The sequence below is a fragment of the Falco peregrinus genome, chromosome 1 (assembly GCF_023634155.1).
Source record: "Falco peregrinus isolate bFalPer1 chromosome 1, bFalPer1.pri, whole genome shotgun sequence".
Taxonomy (NCBI): Eukaryota; Metazoa; Chordata; class Aves; order Falconiformes; family Falconidae; genus Falco; species Falco peregrinus.
In genome coordinates, this window is record NC_073721.1 from 98294 (window position 1) to 120706 (window position 22413).

The 22413-nt window shown below is 38.1% G+C and overlaps 1 protein-coding gene across 16 annotated transcripts in view; it reads left to right on the forward strand.

The window, feature by feature from the left end:
• Positions 1–7018: 7018 nt before the first annotated feature.
• CFAP46 (cilia and flagella associated protein 46) overlaps positions 7019–22413 on the forward strand; it is a 99209-nt gene continuing 83814 nt past the window's right edge. For 14 of the 16 annotated variants that reach the window (XR_008746301.1, XR_008746298.1, XR_008746299.1 and 11 more), the window contains exons 1-10: positions 7019–7543; positions 8106–8230; positions 9198–9329; positions 11738–11802; positions 12347–12511; positions 15585–15708; positions 17104–17198; positions 18040–18147; positions 18916–19015; positions 21709–21807. Coding sequence is in view for 11 of the 16 variants with exons in the window: in XM_055798865.1 (XP_055654840.1) it covers positions 7495–7543; positions 8106–8230; positions 9198–9329; positions 11738–11802; positions 12347–12511; positions 15585–15708; positions 17104–17198; positions 18040–18147; positions 18916–19015; positions 21709–21807 (1062 nt within the window). In the remaining 5 variants the exon portion in view is untranslated. Of the gene's footprint in view, positions 7544–8105; positions 8231–9197; positions 9330–9758; positions 9851–11737; positions 11803–12346; positions 12512–15584; positions 15709–17103; positions 17199–18039; positions 18148–18915; positions 19016–21708; positions 21808–22413 lie in introns of those variants that run through there. The other 2 variants (XM_055798828.1, XM_055798850.1) reach the window with 2 other exon arrangements.

Sequence of the window (22413 nt, forward strand, 5' to 3'; positions counted from 1 at the left end):
CCTTTTTGTCGTTACAGAAAGGTTGACGATGAAATAAACTCACCGTCAGGTTGTACCAGTCAGCACTAATGTTGCTGTCGATTCTGCTGGGCTGAGGGTTTGCCCCACAAAGCCCTGTGATTTGTCTCAGGTGCTCAAAACTGGAGAGCATGCCCTTTCCATCAGTACCGGCCAAGGGGCTTAGCCTCAGAGCTGCGGGACAGAGCAGGGTGGCTTGTCCTGAGCCTTCTCTTCTGGGGCCTTAGGAGTTGGTTTGTTGTCTTGTGGTGTGTCTTACGGGCTGCCCCGTGAGACTGCAGGGTCTCCTCAGAGACATTCAAAACCCACCTGGATGCGGCTCTGTGCAGCCTGCTCTGGGGGACCCTGCTTTAGCAGGGAGTGGGACTGGGTGGGCTCCAGAGGGACTTTCCAGCCCCCACCGTGCTACGATTCTATGATTCTGAGTCTCCTAAAGGATGGCAGGTTAACTCCTGCTTCAGTTTCCTGCAGTTCTGGATATTGCACCAGGCTCCAGAGGTACAGTACTTGCAAGCATGTGCTTTTGCTTGGTGTAGTAGCTTACATAATGTGGCATGGAGCTGCCTCTTTGCAAACTCAGCAAAGGATGTAGAGAAACATCAATGTAAAGAGGTGTATATTAGGAATTAGGCAAGTAATAATACAGCCCTGTAATGCTAACCACACGCGCATGCATCTTTGAGAGCTGAATGGCATGCTTAATGTTTTAAAGACGCTGTTTCATAGAAATTCTTGGTACGTTATTTCTCTGGCAGAATTAAATATTCTGCTATAGTTATATGGTGCTCAATCTGTTGGGTTTTGCTTTTGTAAAGTAGCATGTTTAAAAGAGTCAATTTCAGATAACTATAGATACTATATATAAAAAGACATTAGAAATCATCAAATTATTATGTATTCATATGGTGGCACAATGGCTGCCTTACAGCAGCTGTGTATAACATTCAATGTCAGATATTCTATTGTTTACATGGTATAAACTGAGTCAGTCACTAAGTAATCTCTTTTTTACCTTACATTACAGTGCATCATTTGGTCTGTGGAGCTGCCTAGAGAGAAACACCATTTCAGTAATTCTAGACTTTTTATTACAAACATTTCTACATTGTGTTTCAGATGGGAGAAGATTCTTAATTTTGACATGAAAATTCATTTCAAACAAATGCAAGAGCTTAGTTAAAACCACACACAGCTAATTCCTGGCAGATTGGTCTGTAAAGTTACATTTTTAAATTTAAAATATTTTTAAGATACTTTTTGTGAGGTTCTTTTCCATGCAACATTTAGTTAAAATCTGAAACTCACTGGCACACTATAACAAAAGTCTGCATGCATTCAAAAGAGTCAAATGAGGCAAATTCATGACAGAAAACATGTCAAAGATTATTAAAAACACAGGTACTGTAACAGAGCCAGATGCTTAAGGTTGCTGGTCATGAGCTGTTAGAAGCTTAGGGGATTCGTTACTGAGGAAATAACTGCAACACCGTGTTCTAAATGCTTCTTGAGCCTTTTACTGTTCATCTGTCAAAGGAAAGCTAACTGGCTAGACCTTTTATCTGATCTAGTTACATTCTTATGTTGTTCAGTAAGGACTAGATTTTCATCAGAAGCAGAGATTGAGAAGAGATACACTAAGCCATTATTTTTTTGGCAAGAAGTAATGACAGCATGAACAACAGATGAATTCTGTCATCGGATATTTATCATCTGCTGTCTTCTGCTCTCCCTAAAACACTTACTTGCACTCCTTAGTAGTTTTACTGCTGCAGTGATTTCATTATGAGTGTTTTCTAGGAACATATAATAAAAACTAAAATAAAAATAGATTGATTTGTGGACACCAGTGACCACCATTCCTCAGGGCTCAGTATTGGGACCAGCACTGTTTAATATTTTTGTCAGCACCATGGGTACTGGGATTGAGTGCACCCTCAGCAAGTTTACCAACACCACCAAGCTGTGTGGTGCGGTTGACGCACTGGAAGGAAGGGATGCCATCCATGGGGACCTTGACAAGCTTGAGAGGTGGGCCCATGAAAACCTCATGAAGTTCAATAACGCCAAGTGTGAGGTCCTGCACGTGCGTCGGGGCAATCCCAAACACAAATGCAGGTTGGGTGGAGAATGGATTGAGATTGAGAGCAGCCCTAAGAAGGATGCAGGGGTATTGGTGGATGAGAAACTCAACATGACTTGGCAATGTGTGTTTGCAGCCCAGAAAGCCAATTGTTTCCTGGGCTGCATCAAAAGCCATGTGGCCAGCAGGTTGAGGGATGCGATTCTCCCCCTCTACTCCGCTCTCATGAGACCCCACCTGCAGTACTGCACCCAGCCCTAAGGCCCCCAGCATAAGAAGGACATGGACCTGTTGAAGTGAGTCCAGAGGAGGCCACGAAAATGATCAGAGGGCTGGAGCACCTCTCCTGTGGAGACAGGCTGAGAGAGTTGGGGTTGTTCAGCCTGGAGAATGTTCTGGGGACAGCTTACAGCAGCCTCCCAGTACATAAAGGGGCCTGCAAGAAAGTTGGAGAGGGACTTTTTACAAGGGCATGCAGTGATAAGACAAGGGAGAATGGTTTTAAGCTGAAAGAGGATCGATTTAGATTAGGTATTAGAGATAAATTCTTTACTGTGAATGAGGGTGGCGAAACACCGTAACAGGTTGCCCAAAGCAGCTGTGGATGGCCCATCCCTGGAAGTGTTCAAGGCCAGTGTAAAAGAAGAGACTCGAACTCTCATGGGTTACTCTAGGTGTGCAGTTTTAATCGGTCCAGCAGCGTTGGGTCACCTCCGCACAGAGTGACAAGCTTACAAGATTTTCAGTCACATATTTATAGTATCTACCTAGACATTACATAATCTCTTGATTCCACAATAAGTCTTCTATCAGTTCCTATCTTGACAGTTGGTTTCACAAATTGTTCCGTATCTTGATCACTTCGCTATTTTGCTTCTTCTTTCAAGGATGATTGCTTCAGGTTCCGTGTGTCCCAGTTCTGAGTAATCACAATAGACAATCTCCATCGTTTCAGCCTTCTAAAGGTCAGGGTTTCCTGTTCTAAAAAGCTCCTTTGAACTGTCAGGCATAATCTTATTAATATTAAACTTTTATTGTCTAGCATCTATCAGCTGACTGCGCTTGCAGTCCTGGTTTGGGCTATACAGGGGACAAAGCTGAGGTGTACAGCCTACAGCAGCATTGATCTAGCATTTTTCCTCCAACAGCCAGGCTGGATGTGGCTTGGAACAACCTGGTCTATTGGAAGGGGGTTTGGAACTAGATGGTTTTTAAGGTCCCTTCTGACCCAAACCATTCTATGAGTCTATCATTTAAACTTTTATTCAGAGAATTAAGAATGGAGATTAATTATTACAAGTTATCTGTTCATGATCAGTTTCTAAACAAAAAGAATAACATGCATAATGTTTGTAGATAATACTTGCAGTTTGTCTAAATCTCTTTGCTGCCTTGAAATTTTGTTTGTCCCCTTTGATGCTGCTCTTTATGTGCATTCATGGCTTTATGTTAGTATGCAGCTTGGGGGCAGATGGAATGTGTATCTAGTCTCCTCAGTCATACCTGAATTTCAGGTACATCATGAGATAGGTCAGCATCTGCAGTACAGATAGTGTGGTTGGCCTTAAGCTTCACTGAGATACTTAGGGTAGAGCAAGGAAAGGAGCAACAGATGAGGAAGTATTACAGAAAAACATTTTTGTTCTTACATGTTAAAAATCACACTACAGAAAAGCCCTTTGAGAAGGATAAACTTGTAATGCATGATATGAGATGTTTGAATCTGTAAGCCAGTGCACAAGAGTCAGGAAGTAATTCTAATAAAAGTTAGTGCATATGGAACAAACCAATGGGTTTTTGAGGTCTGTATTATCCTCATTAGACTTACCTTGCCTGGAGGAGGGCTGAAATCATATACTGAAGATTTTGGACATATTTTCCAGTATGTCTCATCTATTCAAGGAAAGTGAAAGAATTTATATAAAAGGCAACTGGAGTGTCAGGTAACCTCCCTGATGCACTTTCTTTTGACCATTTACAGAAGATGTTCTATTTTAAAAGTTTTAATTATGTTAGTTAATATAACTACCGTAATCTCTTTATTTGCACAAACAGAGGTGACTGTAGTGCCAGTAAAGGGTACACCAAGACCCTTCAGCTAAAGCTATCAGCAAGACACCAAAAAGCAAACCAGGAATACTTTGCTTCTACCTGTAAGTTGTCAGGAGGCCTTAACTGTTGGGTTAAGTGTTGAGTAACAACTGGGAGGATGAATATCTATTTCTTAATTTCCAGATTTGAGTACCACAGTCATTCTGTATTGGGTTACAATTTAAGAAAAGTCAGAAATTTTAGCTAAGTAAAATGTGACCATCCCCCAACTCTACACTTTTTAAAAATATAAACTGTTTTATTTAATCCCTTTCAGTTAATTTCCAAATTAATTCAAATGGTTGATTTTAAATTGATCTTTTTTGTTTGCTTGTTTCCTTTCTGTATTTTCCTGGTCATTTTACTATGAAATAATTCATAAATTTTTATATCACAATGTGACCACTTTTCATTATGTGGCAGTTAGTAGTTTTAAATTAAATTTGGGGGTAATACAGCAAGACTCTTCGCACAAGTATTTAATGAGGATGAATAATAATAGGAGTAATTGGAGACCTTTATGTTATTGTGGTGCCATTTTGGGTGTTAAGCTACATTTCAGGAGTGCTTCTTCCTGAGCCAGTATATGTAGCGCTTCCACATCTTGATTTTTATGTTAGGAGACAGGCCTACCTGTGTCCGGGATTCTGCCAATGGACATAAAGAAGTGGCTGGACTGTAGCTGAGTCATGCACCAAGAGGTTTATTGTACAAACATTGTAAGCATATCATGGTAAGTCACAGTTGCCATAACTACCTAACATAATTTAGACATGACCAATGCGTTGCTTTCGGCTTCAGAAATCGCCATAGGGTTACTATAGGGTTTTCTTTCCTTGCCCACCTGAAGTTTTCAGAGTAGTTTTATTTCTGTTTATTAACATTCACACAAGCAAGACAGCTACTTAATTTCAGTAGACTGTGTGGACTACCTAGGAGTAGGTAGGAGAACAGGTATAGAACAGGAAGGAGTCTACTGCTGAATCCTTTACATGCCCTTGTATATATTTGTAATGTTTCTAATGCTGCATAAATGTATGCAGCATGTGTGACTTGGTAGCTGGGCCTGCAGCATAAGAATTTCTTGCACTTACCACTTGTATTGTCACCCTTATGGCCTCTCCTAATACTCATCTTTCATTCAGCTAAGGGTGACCACAAGAAATGTCTTTGGAAACTCCCCAGCAATGCCGCACTTCAGAATGGTGTGTTCTGTCTGTCAGTATAGAACCAGTACAGAGTTTCAATGTAGCTCAAAGTCCAAAGGGCTTAGGTTTAAAATTGTATTTATATATGTAAGCCTTTATATTGTCTTCATTACTATGGTGATTTACCTCATAGAATCTGCCATGAGTAAGCAGTTGGGAGGAAACCATGGAGGCCTGAATGCTTCAGTAGGTATGTCTTGATGTCAGCCCAGTCAGGGAGCTACCAGGTCTTTTGGACTGTATCTCTTTTCTGCACTGTTGTTCTCTGAAGATTTACTTTTTCCTATCATAAAATTGTGCCTGGTGACATACAGTAAAATGAGTACCAGAAGATAATTGTTCATACCCTAGCCTACGGCTTCTTTCTGCACGGGCAGTTATGATCCAAATGTCCTGTGGCATTTTGTCCTGCCCGAGCCCAAAGCTTCAGCTGCTGGTGCTGTTGGCCTTATTCCAGGTGTCCTGTTGGCAGCTCTGTAAGACAGGGCCAAAAATTACTGGTGACAGCGTTACTGAAATCTCAGAATTAAAAAATTATCAACACCAGTGTGACATAGATAAGCAGACACTTCTTTATTGACAGCTGGGTGCGTGAGTGAGTCCTTTCATGATTAACGCACACCAAGCTTCAAAATCATATACCTCATATAGAACTTAGTCATACATATTCATGAGGTATTCATGCATAAACATAGTATTTACCAAAAATCATTAACATACTCTCGCTTTGTATGTTAATCAGCTTTTCAGTCCTTCACGCCTGTGCAAATTCTTCCAAGAATTCTGGGCAGGGGTCTCCGGGACATGGGCAGTGGTCATGGGCCGTAGATCTTCCTCATGGTGTACTTTTCACCTTTTGCCTGGTATGTGATGGTCTTGCAAGTTTGCAGTGTTCTTATCGGTCTGAGATAATTTATGGCCTTGTCGATCATCTGTTTCTTCTTCTTGTTTCTTTTAGTCGCTCCCTCTAGATAACTTATGAACAGGCCCCTTGTTAGAGAAAGTTAGAGAAACAGACTCCTTCTTTCATTAGTTATTTCATTAATTATTTCTTTCAAACTATGGTTACATGACCTAATTACTATACCTACATTCTTTGTGTAAATATATTTACACTTAACTTATTGTCCCTATTCCATACAATTTCTTTATATCAATTATTAAAGTTCACGATTTCTTGGCAGGTAACTACAAGTTGTTTCATTCAGTTGCTCTCAGTTCTTGGCCTTGGCAGAGAACTGTACAGAGGATTTCATAGCAGCTTTTGTTGTGCAACTACTAGTTTCATGGAAATATATTTCTCATTCCTCTATATTTCTATTAAAATGATTTTATAAATCAAATAAAGTTAATTAATTCTAACCATTAGCAAATCTGTAACAACAGCATTTCTTAGCAATACTTTTATCGACAGGAAGCTATCAATCGTTGCCTTTGTTAACTGAGCTGTGGCTGTCTTGAGAAGTGATTTTATACATGGTGTGCTTAATAATGAAAGTGTGCATTACACGCTTAAATGCACTGATTCCTAGGGGAAGCAAGAGATCTGTGCCATGGCATCAGCCGCAGCAGTAACACTAACAGCAGCAGCCTGCTTTCCCAGCGAAAGATGTTTCTACCTGCCGTGCAGGCCGCTACATCTCCCCTGCGCTCGTGTACGCCTGGTACCGCGGCTGTTTGCAGCGGGGCTGCTGCGGGGCGCTGCGGCTGCTCCTCCCGCGGCCGCCCTTGCTCTCCCGCCCGGCGCCGCGACTGGCGGCACCCCCAAGCCGGGGCTGCGGGCGCGGATCCCGCCGGGCAACTTTTGTCCCCCCGCGTGAGGCCGCCGGCCATGTTGTGGCGGCGCTGCTGGGATACGCGTCGGAGGGGCAGCGGCAGCCCGGGGAGTGGGCGGGGGCGGGGCAGCGGCGGGAGCGCGGGCGGCCGCCGTGTTCTCGCGTCTCCGGGCTGCAGCTTCCCGCAGCCGTTTCGGCGGAGCTTTCTGGAGGTGTTGCAGAGAGCTGCCCCGCGTCTCTTGGGGTGAAGCGTAGGCCCTGGCACCTGCGCCCCCCCGCGGATCTAGGCGCTGCGTGGGGAGGCGCGGCGGGCGGCGGCGCCATGGACGCGGTCGTGAGGGAGCGGCTCTTCGCGGCAGAGCGCGGCGGAGGTGAGGGGCCGGCGGCCGGCGGCGGGATTCTGCCCGGCTTAAGTGAAATCAGAATCGCACTTTAAACACGGAAACGGCTCGAACTTAATCTGTTTTTCTGAATATATGGAAAACGTTATTTCTCTGAATGCTTCAAACGTGCTTTTCGCCTATGAAAAGAACTAACAGCTATAGTGACCTTAATTTAATCTAGTTTTCTTCCCGTTAAGTTTACTTCATATAATAGATTTAATGATCTGATAAATAATTTCTGTGTCAACAGAAAGCGAACTGTCGAGTTCAGGGGGTTGTGAATCGGGCCATCAGAGTGGTTCTTGTGTGCTAACATCAGTGATTTCAAATTGCCTCTCAAATTGCCAACTCTGAGAGAGAGTTAATACTTCATCTGGCAACTGTGGCAGACTTTGAAGGACATTTGATACTGTTTTCCTTAAACATTTGTAATTTATTTCTGTAAAGGAGAAGCAGGATGCCAGGTAGTTAATTTGAAATATGGTAGTTGTATCAGTCCACCTTGAAGCATGAATTATCTGTTACATTCTTTATTTCTTTTTTATTTCAGATGTTCAGGCTTTGAAGAATGCTTATGAGTTGATCAAATCAGCCAGTGAAGGAAAATCTGCACTTGATTCATCAGATATCTTCAGCACTGACTTACACGTTTCATGTGCTGAACAAGCACTTCAGGTTTGTAATTTAGGCACTTTATCTGTATTGAATAAAAACATTTATATGACATACTGTATTCACATTTACAGTTACTACTTACAAATACTCTCAAAAGTACTTCTGAAAAGTATTACACTTCTGTTTTGGGAGAACAGTTGTTTAAACATGCATTTTCAGTTAAAACTTGACCTTTAAATTACCACTTCTTTGTAGTCTGTGAAATATGGCTTGTGAAGTTTGTAATTCGACCAAAATATGGAAGGTATACCATAGTAATATGAAATAGTTTGGCATGTCTGCTTTTTCTCTTTATGGAGAACTAATGTTTGCAGTGTGGTTATGACTGCAGAAAACGTGTGTGTGAACAGTCCTTACTGGGCAGAAGAAGAAAAGGTAACATTCTTATTATGAAAAATTATTGCTAATTGAGCAGACTTCTATAAGATGTGGTAGAGGTTCCAAATTTTGAAGGATTTTTAAGTTTTCAATCCATGGATACAGGTGATTGGATTTCAAGCAGAGAGTTTCTAATAAAACAATTACTTCTTTTCCCCAAGCTGCAAGCCACTCAAATTCTGTCGTCTGAAAATGCAGGTGCAGCACTGACATCCATATAAAATCCTGAAGGCTAATATTCATCCTTTTAAAAAAATTGTAGCCTTTATCTTAACAATTCTGTTAATGGCTATTAAAAAATTAAACAATTTTTGTATACTGTATGTTTTGTATGACTGACTCATTAGCTTTGTTAAATAAAAGAGCTATTTTTCTGTACATTTGGAATGATGAAAGTCTACCTTTAAGTTTTAATGAATCTTAATGGGTTTGTAGCAGGTCTGATGTGCACGTTTACAGAATATTGTTTGCATACTGGTTTGCGGTTAGATGTTAATCTTTGAGTAGGCATGCATTTTTAAAAAGTAACAGTTCTTAATTAAGTATTTGTTGCATTTTTTAAATATTAAAATGCTTTTTTTGGTATTAGCTGGGATATCGAGAAATGAGCAGTGACTGTCTACAGATGTATTTTAAAGGAAGATTTCCTATAAACCAGTTTCTTGGCAGAGCGTACTTGTGCCAAGGGCAGCTGCACACTCCACTCTCTACAGATAATTTGGTGAGAAATTACAAAGTTTGCATTACATTAATCCAATGTTTAAGAGTATTTCTTCCTAGGTTTTTATGTATTGCTTTCTATTATTTAAAAAAAAGGGTTATCAGGACTGTTGGAAAAATCAAAGGAAAATACATTAATGGGTAGTTTGGGAATAAACAAAACCTACCAACTGAATTAAATTAATATTGCTAATACTTTGGCGAGGAAAACAAAAGAATCCTTGCAAAATTTTTCAGATGATTGATTGTTTTAAAGTCAACCTTTTCACTTTGTTCATCAGTATGATACTTTCAGAGCAAATTTAGCTGTAAATGGTAAAACAATTGCCGGTTTTATTCAGGATCACGCTAATCATTTCAGACTCACAGCAAACTGAGGAGTAAAGAGGCCCTTTGAGAGGTTGTGCAGTTCATTTCTCTTCTTTGGCAGTGTTCTTCCACCACTGGATCAGTAACCTTTCCATGTAGCACTTTGGATGCAGATTTTTGAAATGAGAGATGAAGCTTTCTGGTAGCAACTTGGTGGGATACTTACACTTCCAAAAGTTTGTGTGTGTTAACTATTCGATGACACTATCTGTACATGATGAGCAGTTTTTACTTCTGCTGAATGTAAAATGGAGTGGGATCTGTTTTATCTCTTTATCTCTTCAATATTTCATTTGTTCTCATACTGTGGTCAGTTTTGACAATTTGTCAATGATATCTGACCCCTGAAAAAGGCCTTAATAGATGTTTGTGTTATTTGTGTTCACAAATTTTCCTGCCAGATGTTCTGCAGTTTCTTTGAATAATGTGTTTGAATTAACTTTAAAGCTAGAATCTTTCCCCTGTTACGCTATCTGTACTTTCTCTGCCTTCTCTGAGTGCCTGTGCAGAATAACTGATCGCTGGTCCCTTTAAATCTTCATACATGTTTGAAAAGTGTTTTCTAATGTCCAGTTAGCCTTTTATATTTCTAAATTAAACAGCCTATTCTGTGATGTTTTCTAGATTTTTCTGTTTTCTTCTTGACTTTTGCTAACTTCTTAGAAGTTAAGAACCATCCTCGTACGTGCAATCCTAACTTGGTTCCTTGTGCTGTGTATTGTAATGATTTTAAGATGCATATTATATCAGTTGTAAAATTTCTTCCACTGCTGTGTTCCTAGATCATTTATGACGATAGGAGTGGCACAGCATCTCATCCTGTATGACTAGTAATCATCATGCACTTAGAAAAGATAAATTTGTCCTTATTTTGATTTCTGTCTTAAGGAATCCTTGTTAGCCAATTAAGATGCTTATGTTCTTAAGGGCAAAGTACAAGACCTCCGAGGCTCTTGATCCTGATTTTCTCTTTATCTAGACAGTTCCCACTCATGGCTCAGTAGCTTTCTTATGCCAGCCTCAGGGTCCAGTAAATCAGTCCCAACTCTCTTGCAGTTTTTAGTTATTCTGTTCTCTCTCACTGTAGAGAGGCCTCTGGTGTCATCCTGTTCCTGCTCATCCAGTTCCACCTCCACTTTGCCATTTCCTCTGCATCTTTCTCTTAGGCTTTCAAAAATCCCTTTTTATGATCCATCTTATTTACACCCTCCCTTCAGGTACTTGCACGTACTTATGAGATCCCCCCTGAGCCGCCTTTTCCACTCTCAGCTCTCTCAGCCTTTCCTTACATGAGAGATGCTCCATTCCCTTTATCATCTTTTTGGCCCTTTCTTTGGGCTCTCTCACAGTGTCCATGACTCTCTCGTACTGGGGAGCCCAGAACTGGGCACTACTCCAGGTGTGGCTTCACCAGTGCTGAGTAGAGATCTGGAAGGATCCGTCAGCCTGCTGGCAACACTCCTAAAGCAGCCGAGGACATGGTTAGCTGCCTTTGCAGGAGGGGCATACTGCTGGGGTGTTGGTGTCCACGAGGACCCCCAGGTCCCCCTCTGAAAAGCTGCTTCCCAGCTGCTTTAATGATAAAAAGAGCATGCCTGACACACCATTCAGTTGTCAACTTCTTGTTGGAGCTTTTCTGAAGAAAATAATACCTCAAGTTTTTTAATGCAGCAAACCAATATTATTTCTCTTTCCTGGCTTTGCTCTTGGATGTTCCTGAGCTTTCTTTGCTAAGAGCTTAAAAGGTACACAGCTTTGCAAGTTTATAAAATTTCAGTCCTGTTAATTAAAGTTTGGTGGAAACTAATGAAACTGAAAATATAGCCTGAAAATTTGAAATAAGGAAAACATAGTAATAGGCAGTGCTACCAATTTTTAGTTATTCTGTTCTATGACAGCAACTTATTATGGCAGCACATTCTATTTGAGATTAATTTGAAAACAAAAATTACGACATGTGAACGTACTGAAATATGAAAATAATTTACTGATTTATAGAAGCCATATCCAAGTTGTTAACTTTTTTTTGTTCTGTTGTAGGAGGAGTTTGAAAAGTTTGTGATGTTTTTTATGAAGGCTATAGATTTTGCTATCCGTGATCAAAGGTAGGCCGTATTGATAGGATTAACTCTTTAACAGAGAAAAAGAATTACTGACTTAGGTTTTCAGTTTGTCTTTTTTTTTTTTTGTCATAGATTTTCATTAGGTAGTGTGGAGTTTTGTTGTTTGGTTGGGTATTTTTTTTGCTTTTGTGGATTTTCCTTCCGTTTTCTTATTGCGCTTCTGTAACTGCTGCGCATGCTGCAACAATATCAGAATAACAAACAGTCTTAAATAGGATGAATCGGGCTGTTTAGGGCTCATAGATACCTCTGAGCATTTCTTACCCTTTTATGTTTATGCTCTGTATAAGGAGAGCACCATGTTAACTTATTTTAAATAGTTAACTACTGGGTAGAGTGTAGTTGCAAAAGTTAACATAATCTTGTGCTGTATGTGTTCTCAGTTTCTATTCAGGATTGCTTCTTACCAAAACACATAGGAAAAGTTCCAATTTTTGCTTCTTAGAAGTGTCTTAAAATACTCCATATGTAATTGTATGTTTATCTAAGTCCATGAAATACTAAATTTGTGATTCTTGTTTTTCAGATATTATTTTTTGATTTATAATGCCTCAGTTCTTTATTGGGAACTTGTGAGGCCATATCTTAAGCCTGGATTTCGCCATTTTCTTATTCCCAGCCTTTCTCAGATTGTTAAAGCGTTAAACCAAACTGAAGAGCAAGATTGTGAATGGAGAGCAGAACTCATGATGTAAGCTTCATTGTGTTTTTTTCATGTGGGCATTCTGTAGTCCTCTTCTACATGTGGCTGCCACCTTAGGTAGTCTTTAATAATGTACATTTTACTTCTTTAGTTCTGCTGGCTACACTATTTCTATTTTGTATGTTTAGTTTTTCTAAAATAAATCTAAAGAAGGAATTTTAAAGCATCTGAACTGATTTGCAATCTCTGATTGCAGTTCATGTTTTAACAAGATAATACATTTTAAGAGAAAGAGCTATCTGTTAGATAATTTCAAGTCTTTGCTAGTGAGGACAGATGTTTCTGGTTTGAGCAGCACATGTAGGCTAAGATATTTGTAAGCCTGTGGTCAATATGGAAAATAATGTTAGAAAGCAGCCTAGTCAACACGCAGAGAGATTTTTTGCATCTTCAGTATTTAATTTCGGTGAAAGGAACAACAAGTAATATCCAAAACCTCAGTAAAAATAAATCTCAAGAAATAATGTTGGTTGAGCAGAAAATAATTGTTAATGCGAGGCTTTGAGGCTTAGAATACACAGTGGAACTGAACCAAGGGTAAAGGTATCATTTTCACAAGCTATTCCAAAAGTTTTAAGATTAGTTCATTACATAGGTGCTATGTTGCTTTGAAAAAACCAAACCTGACAGATGATGTCTGGAATAATCCTGACAGATGATGTGCAGAGATACAGTGTATACTTTAGGCTTGCAAGGCAGTTTGGGTGGGAAGGGACCTCATGAGATGGCTAATCCAATGTCCTGCTCACAGCTGGGTCAGCTGTTAGGTCAGGCTTAGGACTTCATCCAGTCAGGTCTGGAAGCAGTCAAGGGTGGAGACTGCACAGCCTCTCTGAGCAGCAGCAACGTCATTTGACTGTCCTTATAGGGAGAAAGTTTCTCTTTATTACCGCTCCAAACATCTCTTGTTTTAGTTTACACTCACTTTCACTTCTCTTCCTGCTGTACACCTTAGTGAAGAGCCTGGGTCTGTTGTCTGAAAAGCGGATTCGTGGCCTGGTGTGCAGTAAGTCAGTTTTCACACACTCAGGGAGACATTGCTTATTTATTTCAGGTTTGCACAAAGCTGGGGGCTGAGTGGTATTCCACAAAGCAAGCCCACCAGATGGGACTTTGCATCATATATTTATACAGAGTTAGTAAGTTTCCAAATCTGTCCTCTTTACACTGATTGATTAGTAATTTACATATAATTATAATATCGTTACAGAACTATTTCTACCATAACACATGATCAGGCGGTGGGTTTTCACCTGGGCAAGGGTTTTTTTGACCTAGGGGTATGTTTTTTAATATTATGAGTGTAGTTGAGTTAAGGATACAAGGACCTTGAGTCTTGCCAAGTTGGCAATGCTTCCTCAAAGCATCCTTATTGTTTCGTCAAAGCCTAGTTATTCCAGTGTGTCCTTGCTCAAAGAACGGCTGTGTACTTTGATTGCAGTCTAAACTTGTCAACTTAACATATACAAAGTGTATCTTGCACAAACCAATCAGACCATTTCTAATTTTCTGAGTTATCCTTCAACAGGTCCATCTTCTCAGTGATCTGCCTCCCTGTAGGCATATGCCTCTGTGACCTACTGTCTGTGCTCCTGTTAATACAAACCAGGATGCTGCTGGCTGTCTTCAGTTCCAGAGTACACTGCTGGCTGGTGTTCAGTTGGCTGTCCCCCAGGACCCCCAGGTCCTTTTCAGTGCATCTGTGTTACAGAATTTTTGAATGTTTGCACCAGGCACAGGGCCTGGAAGAGCCTCCTGGTGAAGACTGAGACAAAGGTGGCATTGAGTCTCAGCTCTCATCTTCTGATTTTAAGATTATAAGGAACACAGAAAGTTAGAAAATAGAAATTTTTATAATACCTGATTCTGCTAGTAAATTAATTTGTTGTTGGTAATTTTACTTTTAGAACTGCGGGGAATGTTTTTTTCCTAAGCAAGATTACAATGGAAGTCAAAAAAACCCCACAATCAACCCAATACGATATTGGTACTATCATGCACATTTACACTATTACCAATCATTTTGTAATAATCTCATAATAATTGGTAATAAATGCTGTGTCAGTATCCATGTGTTACCATTCTTACATTTCCTGAGTAAGGGTGGAGCATAAACCTTGAGCTTCTACTGAGAGAAACAAGTTTTTATGTGCAAAAAGAATAGTGTCCCTGTAATTTTTCAAGGTCAGCCTTTTCTCAGAGGTGTTTTGGTCTGCTATTCTACAGACTGTAGACAGAACAGTTCCCAGTTCCTGTTACAATTCTGCTGCAGGTTTTTACTTCCTCTTTGTGAGCTTTTCTGTTTCTTTGATCTATGACTGATGGTTTATTGCTCTGCAGCATTTTCTTTATAAGCTGAAATGGAAAGGAAATAAAAAATTAAATAACCTTTAGCATACCCTTGGGAATTTTTTGTTATCTAGAATAACATACATGCAGGTTTTTTGCACCAGACATACTCTTGATGAGGTATTGATGAGAACTAGCAAGTGCACACAGTGTATTTGTGTTATAAAACTAATGGTAGCATTTGGTTTTTCATACATTTTTTAAAATTTTTGAATAATTTTTATTATTATTACTGTTGTTAGTTTATTTCATGGAATCACAGGCTCTTTTTCAGTTAAATCAGATAGTGTTGAAAAATCCAGTAGCTATCTTGCAGTTCCCATCATGAAGTTTTCTTTTGCTAGTTGGCTTTGAAATACTAGCCTTTCCAGTAGTTAAGGGAGAATCTTAGAATCCATCTCACAGAAATGTTTTTCTCTTACAACTTTAAATAATTAATTGTTTTAATTCCAGGTGTTCTGTTGAGAAAAGTTAGCAAAAAAATTTCCAAGATTATTTTTGTGATCTGCAATGAATGTATGTTAACAGCTGTGTATCTCTGGAAGAAACAAAGATGTACAACTTTTGTGTTGAGTCAGTCCTTTGTAACACTAACGGCTTGTATTGCATTCAAGAATGGTACCTTGAATATAGTCTCTTGAAAAAATATAAGTAAGAATTATTTCAAGAAGTATTAATAAATACTGAATACAGATGTTTATTTGATCTGCAGGAATTTACTTGAGTGCTTCCTTGATGCTTCAAAACTGGAAGAAGCAAAAAAGTTTTCATCTACTGCAGCAATCTTTATTAAGGAAAACGTTCCAGATAAATACTCTGAAATATTTTCTTTAATGGTAATGCTGTAAAATTCTTTAAACTCACAGTAAGACAGGATCTGTCTCTACATTTCTTAAGATCATAGTTACAATTATTAAATATATTGTTTCCTTGTTTTAAATTTTGTAAACTACCAAACAGTACAGTAGACATGCAGAGATTTTTACAATTTTTATATTTTTGGTACTATAAGCTGAAGAGCTCCCTACTGCTCCATGTTGTTTTAATACAACAAAGTATCATCAGGATAACTGTTGCTGACCCTAAAAATTTGGGAATAATTACTATTAACACAGAAGATGTAGTGGGTGCAACTTAATTTAAGTGCCTTATGCCACTGAGATCATATCTAGCATCTGTTGATTTTTGTTATGCTGATAAATACTTAAATGACCCAACTTGAACCCTATAAATAGTTCTGGGAATCGGAGTATATGACAAAGGCATGCAAGAAATGCAAACTATTAATTTGGGAAATAAGAGGGTGAAAACAAGTGTGGCAAAAGCAGAAACAGGCAAATAAAACTTGGAAGTTGCATGCAGTCATATTTTCTTTCATTCAGCTACACTGTCTGTTGTCCTTTTCTGTCTGCTTCCAGATCACTGCATTTCAAGAGTGTATGTTTATATTATAAAGTTCTCTAACATTTGAATTAAGACAACCAATAGACAACCTTCCAGTGGTGCAGTATTAATGAAGCAATAACATCTAGGCAAGCTCAAAATTACTTACGTATTTTTTAGATGCAATATTGAGCAAAGCTATTTGACAGTGGCCTTAAATAGAAGGATAAAGGAGGTCTAAAATTGTACTTGGGCTATGTGTTTCAGCAGGGCTACAGAATTATGATCCACACTATTGAGTGCTTTAGTAACAGCATACTTAAATCCTGCAAAACTTACTGTTCCAGTACAGTTTAGGTAATCAGTATTGACTGCTATGGGTAGTCAGCGTGAGAGAGTCAGAAGAAATGCTGTGCACACACTTAATGTGTAACTACAGTTAAATTGGGGTAACTACAGTTTATTGTCATTTCTTCATAAGTTTTTGTTACATATAATTTATAGTTACAGATAAATTTGAATAGGGCTCGTTTCTCGTAGCTGGATGAGATGATTTAAGAACAGTGCTATCAAAAGGTATTATTAAAAATGCATTAATTAGAATTCTAACTCAGGTGTCATTCCACATTTAGATTTCTGCTACTTCCTCTAATCCTCACTACGTGAAGATAAGTATAGGTCTACTAGGTGATCTTTGTGTTACCTATGGGAATGACATAGATTATCATAGTAGCCTGCCCTTAAAGTCCATGATGAAGTCTACAGTCAACATACCTGCTTTATTTTAGCCCTGTTGAGTGTCTGTCCTTTCTTTGCTTATTTAGTCAATAATTAAATTTTTATTTTAGGTATATCACAAACTAATGGATATTTCCCAGTTAGAGAAAGAAATACAAAACTCCATCCATTTTTCACTTATTTATAAAATGCAGATGCTAAAACTGTAAGTATTAAGAAGTATCCTTCCACTTGTACTTTGATGCTTGATATTACAGAGGTAGGGTCAAGTTCTTTTATCTTGTATGCCAGTACAAAAATCTGCACAGATTAGTTCCTCAAAAGGAAAATTGCGATGATGGCTTGGGTAGTAACTGTCAGACCTGTCTAGAGAACAGCCCAGCTGAAAAGTGAGATAGTTCTTTAGGAATGTAGGGAGTACTGTGTTATCTTAATATTCTCAGATGAAAGAATTTAAGAGACTGACATTTGTGTATCCAACAGATTGTGGTTTGGTACACAAGTCATGTATAAGAGAGTAAAGATGAAGTGGGGAAATCACACCTAAAATATAATGCATGATTTGCAAGGATGGAAAGCATAACACTTTAAAAACTTTTTAGATTTTAAAGGCATAAAACAATTTTGAAAATTAGACTTCATAACAAAACCTCATTTAATTTTTTTTAATGTCTCAATGCTTCTCTATTTTAAAATTATTAATTCTTAGTAACAATGGATTAATTTATGTTCTTGTAAGAAATCAGTTTTGCACAGCATTTTTCTTTGCTTCTGGAATAAAATTCACTATCTGAAACATTAATTCTTATGCTGGAATGTTCTTTGTGATTCATATCAGGCTGTCTCTTGAGTAACTTACTTGACATACTGAAGTAGGTTTTGTTGACTTGATTTTTTTCTTTTTTTTATTTTTATTTGGTATTTCAAAATCCAAGTGATCTATTGGACTAAGAGCTGTCCATTCTAAAGTTAGGAGAGTTATTTCAAAAATTTAATGCAATAATATTTCTTGTGAAAAATAATGATCAATTCCTAATATATTGCAGGCAGTGGGACACAAATGAGCTTCCCAGTGATGCCATCGCAAATCTGAATTCTTTATATGTACTTTTGAAAAAATACGATGTACCTCCAGCATCTGTTCTCAGTGTGAAGTGAGTTTTACTTGTCATAGTCCTGTGAAAGTTGATGCTGAAGCTGATCCTGCTTTTGATAAAATGAGATTTTTAAAAGGTCTTAGAATTGAGAAGTGCTTTTCAGACTTTGGTTTATTTTTAGCTTTTCTTGGGGCCCATCACAATTCTTCCAGCATCAGTTTGAAATGCAGACTGAAACTGAACTCTCCATTCCAGTAGTTATATCACAGATGTTACATATGGAAGGAATACTATGTTTTTACTTGTTAAGGTCAATCTTATTTGACAATATTCAGGTATCTCGTTACTTCTCCTATCCCAGACAGTACACTATACTCATTTGGTCATTTACAGAGATCCAGACATTTAGAATCAGTCTCCTACTGTGTGTCTTCTGTTTTCTTAGTTCCTAAATGACTGATGGGCTTGACTGTTTTGTCCAGCATTGTATTTCCAGAACTACCTGCAATCTTCGTTCGCTATTTAACCATCTTTGTGCTGCATACATTTTATTCTGTATTTTTTATGTTCTTCAGGAACAGTTTCTGTGAGACTACAGAAGTATACTATTTTCCATAAACAGATGAAGTTTTGTTTCTTTCATGTAGCCAACTTTAATCTTTTTCCTTGTTAACTGTGAGCATCACTAGTATAATTTCATCATCTAATATTCAGATGACTTCAAGATTTTCAAATACATTGCACAGTTATTTTCATTTACTGTTGCTATAATTCCATTAAAAAAAGTATCAGATTGTTTAAAGTGACGTTTTTCTATTTTTGAAGGATTCCTTTTATTCTGGAATTAGCTCGTTTTTCTATGAAAGTAAACTGCATTGAAGTTGCATATCAATGTATACTTGATCTGAAGAGAGCTGGGATTACTGTGAGTATTAATATTACCATTTTGTTTTGTTTGTAGGGTATAGGTAGAATAGGGTAATTACTTTTGGCAAGTAGGTGTTAACTGTAAATTTTTTGCCTGTGTTTTCTAAATGTTATCTGGTCTGTGGAACAGTTTGGAAGTTAAATGCTGCCTGCAGGTTTTGAGGATTTAACACCAGTTTACCCATTGAGATTGTAATTGGTCACCCATATGTAAGCTCAAAAAGTAGTTAATGTTACATCCATTCACTTTAGTCCTTAGGAGTGCAGTATCAACCCTGCAGAACAGCATATGAATTTGAATTTTGATGAGGAGAAAACAGCATTTGTCTGGAGCATGATTAGGGGACTGATGGAAGGAAGAGTTCAAGAAAGCTTGCGAATAAAAAAAAAGCTGCAGTTTTTACCTTTTCTGAAAGATAGGTCTTAAGCAATGTAGTTGTCATTGCAGTGATAAATCCAGAGACATTGTGCCATAACTACACGCCGTAGTCTTTTCCTTTGTGTAGATCTTTCCTGATAGTATTTCTTCCTATACATTTCCCAGTTTTCTTTAGTAGGAATGATTCCTTTTCCAGCAAACTATTAACTTGATTTGTTATTTACTAACATTTAATAATTTTTACTCTTCTGTAGTATTTTTATTATAATGTTACTGTAGGAGTATTCCCTAGATTAAAATTTCATGCGGTCTCCTTAATTGATCATTCAATGTGTACGCCATTTATGATTACATATAACTGGCTCTGAGATTTGTTTCTTCTGTTCCTTCCCCATTGTTGTGGTTTAACCCCAGCCAGCAACTAAGCACCACACAACTGCTCACTCACTCATCCCTGGTGGGATAAGGGAAAAAATTAGAAGGGTAAAAGTGAGAAAACCTGTGAGTTGAGATAAAAATAGTCTAATAATTAAAAAGAAATTACAACAACAACGATAATAAGAATATTGTAAGGAAAAGAGGAAAAAAATAACAGAACAATAAACCCCAAGAAAAGATAAGTGATTCAAATGAAAACAACTCCTCACCATCACCTGACTCATGCCCAGACAGTCCCCAATTCGTGGTCCTCCCACTAACCTTCCTCCCCAGTTTTATTGCTGAGCATGATGTCATATGGTCTGGAATATTCCTTTGGTCAGTTAAGGTCAGCTGTCCTGGCTCTGTCCCCCCTGCCCCCAAGTCCTTGTGCACTCCCAGCCTGCTTTCTGGCAGGGCAGGGTGAGGAGCAGAACAGCTCTTGATGCTGTGCAAGCACCACTTGGCGATAACTAACACATCCCTGTGTCATCAAAGCTGTTTTCAGCACAAACGCAAAACCAGAGCCCCATACAAGCTACTCTGAGGAAACTATCCTAGCTAAAACAAGTGCATCCATTGACAAACAGAACTGTTCATCACTGTATTCAGAAAATCAGTTTGTTTTTCAGATACAGAAATGTATGAAAAGGTGCCTGGTTGTGTTGTGATGCCCATTGAGTAAGTTTTAGTTATCTGAAATGTGCATGTAAGTGGCAAATACTGCCAAACAAATTTCAAAATTTATTTTGATATCTCTACTATAATAATCCTACTTTGAGTTACTTGTAACGTAAATTTTGCTTACCGTCACTGAAATTTTTTTTATTCCAGGTGTCTGCTTCAGGCCCATTTTTTAGCAAAATTCCTGCAAGTCTGAAATCATACACAATTTCATAGCATTCCACTGGAAGATGTGTTTAAATCCCCTAGCTCAAAGATTCACAGGATTTAGTTTGAATATAGACAATAATAGCAAGTGCCCGGTCTGCAGCAGCAGTAGAGAAGCCTTGCTTCTATTTCAACCTTCTCTTCTCCCTTATAGTTAGTGGGTGTTTAAGTGACCATCTTCAGATTGCTCAGCATCATTTTGACAGTGACCTCTTCGTGGTAGAATGAAATAAATCTACATCTTTCCAGTTCTTTGGTTTTTGCCAAATACTGTCAGATTTTCAGCTATAACATTAATTCCCTTTCTCTATGTATTTGTCATTACATGATAGTGACACTTTTACATTCATCTGAGTTTTTTCAAGATCTCATCTCACAGAGATGTTATATTAACATTTACATACATAAACATAAAGGTCATAATAAGTGATTTGATAATAGTTCGTAATGGATGATGAATTGAGATGCTGCCTGGCTTTCACTACTGCACCATATGAAACCAAATACAAAGTATCTTGGATGATTTTGTGATTCTATGATCCATACATGTAATCTGTATGATTTAATAGATCTTTCCTGAGGTGTTAAAAATCTAACTTCTTTTTTCACTGAAAAGTTGGAGTGCCCATCAAGATGAATCCTTTCTGTCTTGGCTAGCTATCGTTTATTCCAACCATGCACCTTTTTAATAACATTTGTGAGCAAGATTCCACTAGAGATGAAATCAAATTACAGTATAGGAAAATTCAAGTGTACACTTTTTCTTATTGCAAAGTCTGTCAATGAACAACTTTAAAAATCCTGGTGAGGTTATTTTGCAGCTTTGGTGTAGTTAAGAAGGGACTGCTGTTCAAACAACAAATTCTTCTCCCTTTTAATGTTTCAATTATCTAATATAGTGGGATTTTCAGTAAGAAAGTACAGTGCTTTATTAGTGTAATGGGTTTAATCTTCATCGTATTCCTATTATTAAAATTACCATTTTGTATACTAATACTTCATAGGAGCAAGGAAAACTGATTGAAATAGAATGCCTGGAATGTGAATATGAAATAAAAAAAATGGGCCCTAAAACTGTGACTTATATCAAAGGAGTCATTGAGGTATGTTCTTTAACTGTGAGAGAAAAGTAAAGTTTTAATTTGTAAAACACGGAAAATTGCATTGGACTTGTGTGTCTTAATTACATTTTACTGATCAGAAATTCTTTCATAACTCTATATTCTTTATCATTGGGCCGCCAAGAAGAAAACAGGGAAAAATAAACAACAGTTGTATACTCCTCCCTTAAGTCTTCTGTCTGACTATGAAGGTTCATAATATATTACATGCAAAGGCAGCACTCTTGTTTTCATACTTTACATTTATGGGAGGTGTTTTCATAGAGTATCTTCAATTGGAAGAGACCCATAAGGATCATTGAGTCTAACTCAACTATTATTGCATGTTATGGGTGATCTTTTAAAAATTCTTATATCGGCAAAAGGCAGATTATTCCCAATAAATTGTCACACCAGGGAGGATTTTCTTAAGGTATCTATAGTCAGCTGACTCATTTGTAATTCAGACCATCAAAAGTAGAAGCCTAAATTGCCCATATTATCAATGGGATTAGATAGGTGCCTACAATGAGCAGTTTAGAACAGCTGTTGGGGGCACCTGAAGTTCCTAAAATTGGAAGTGTGAATATGCTTCATGGAAATCAATAG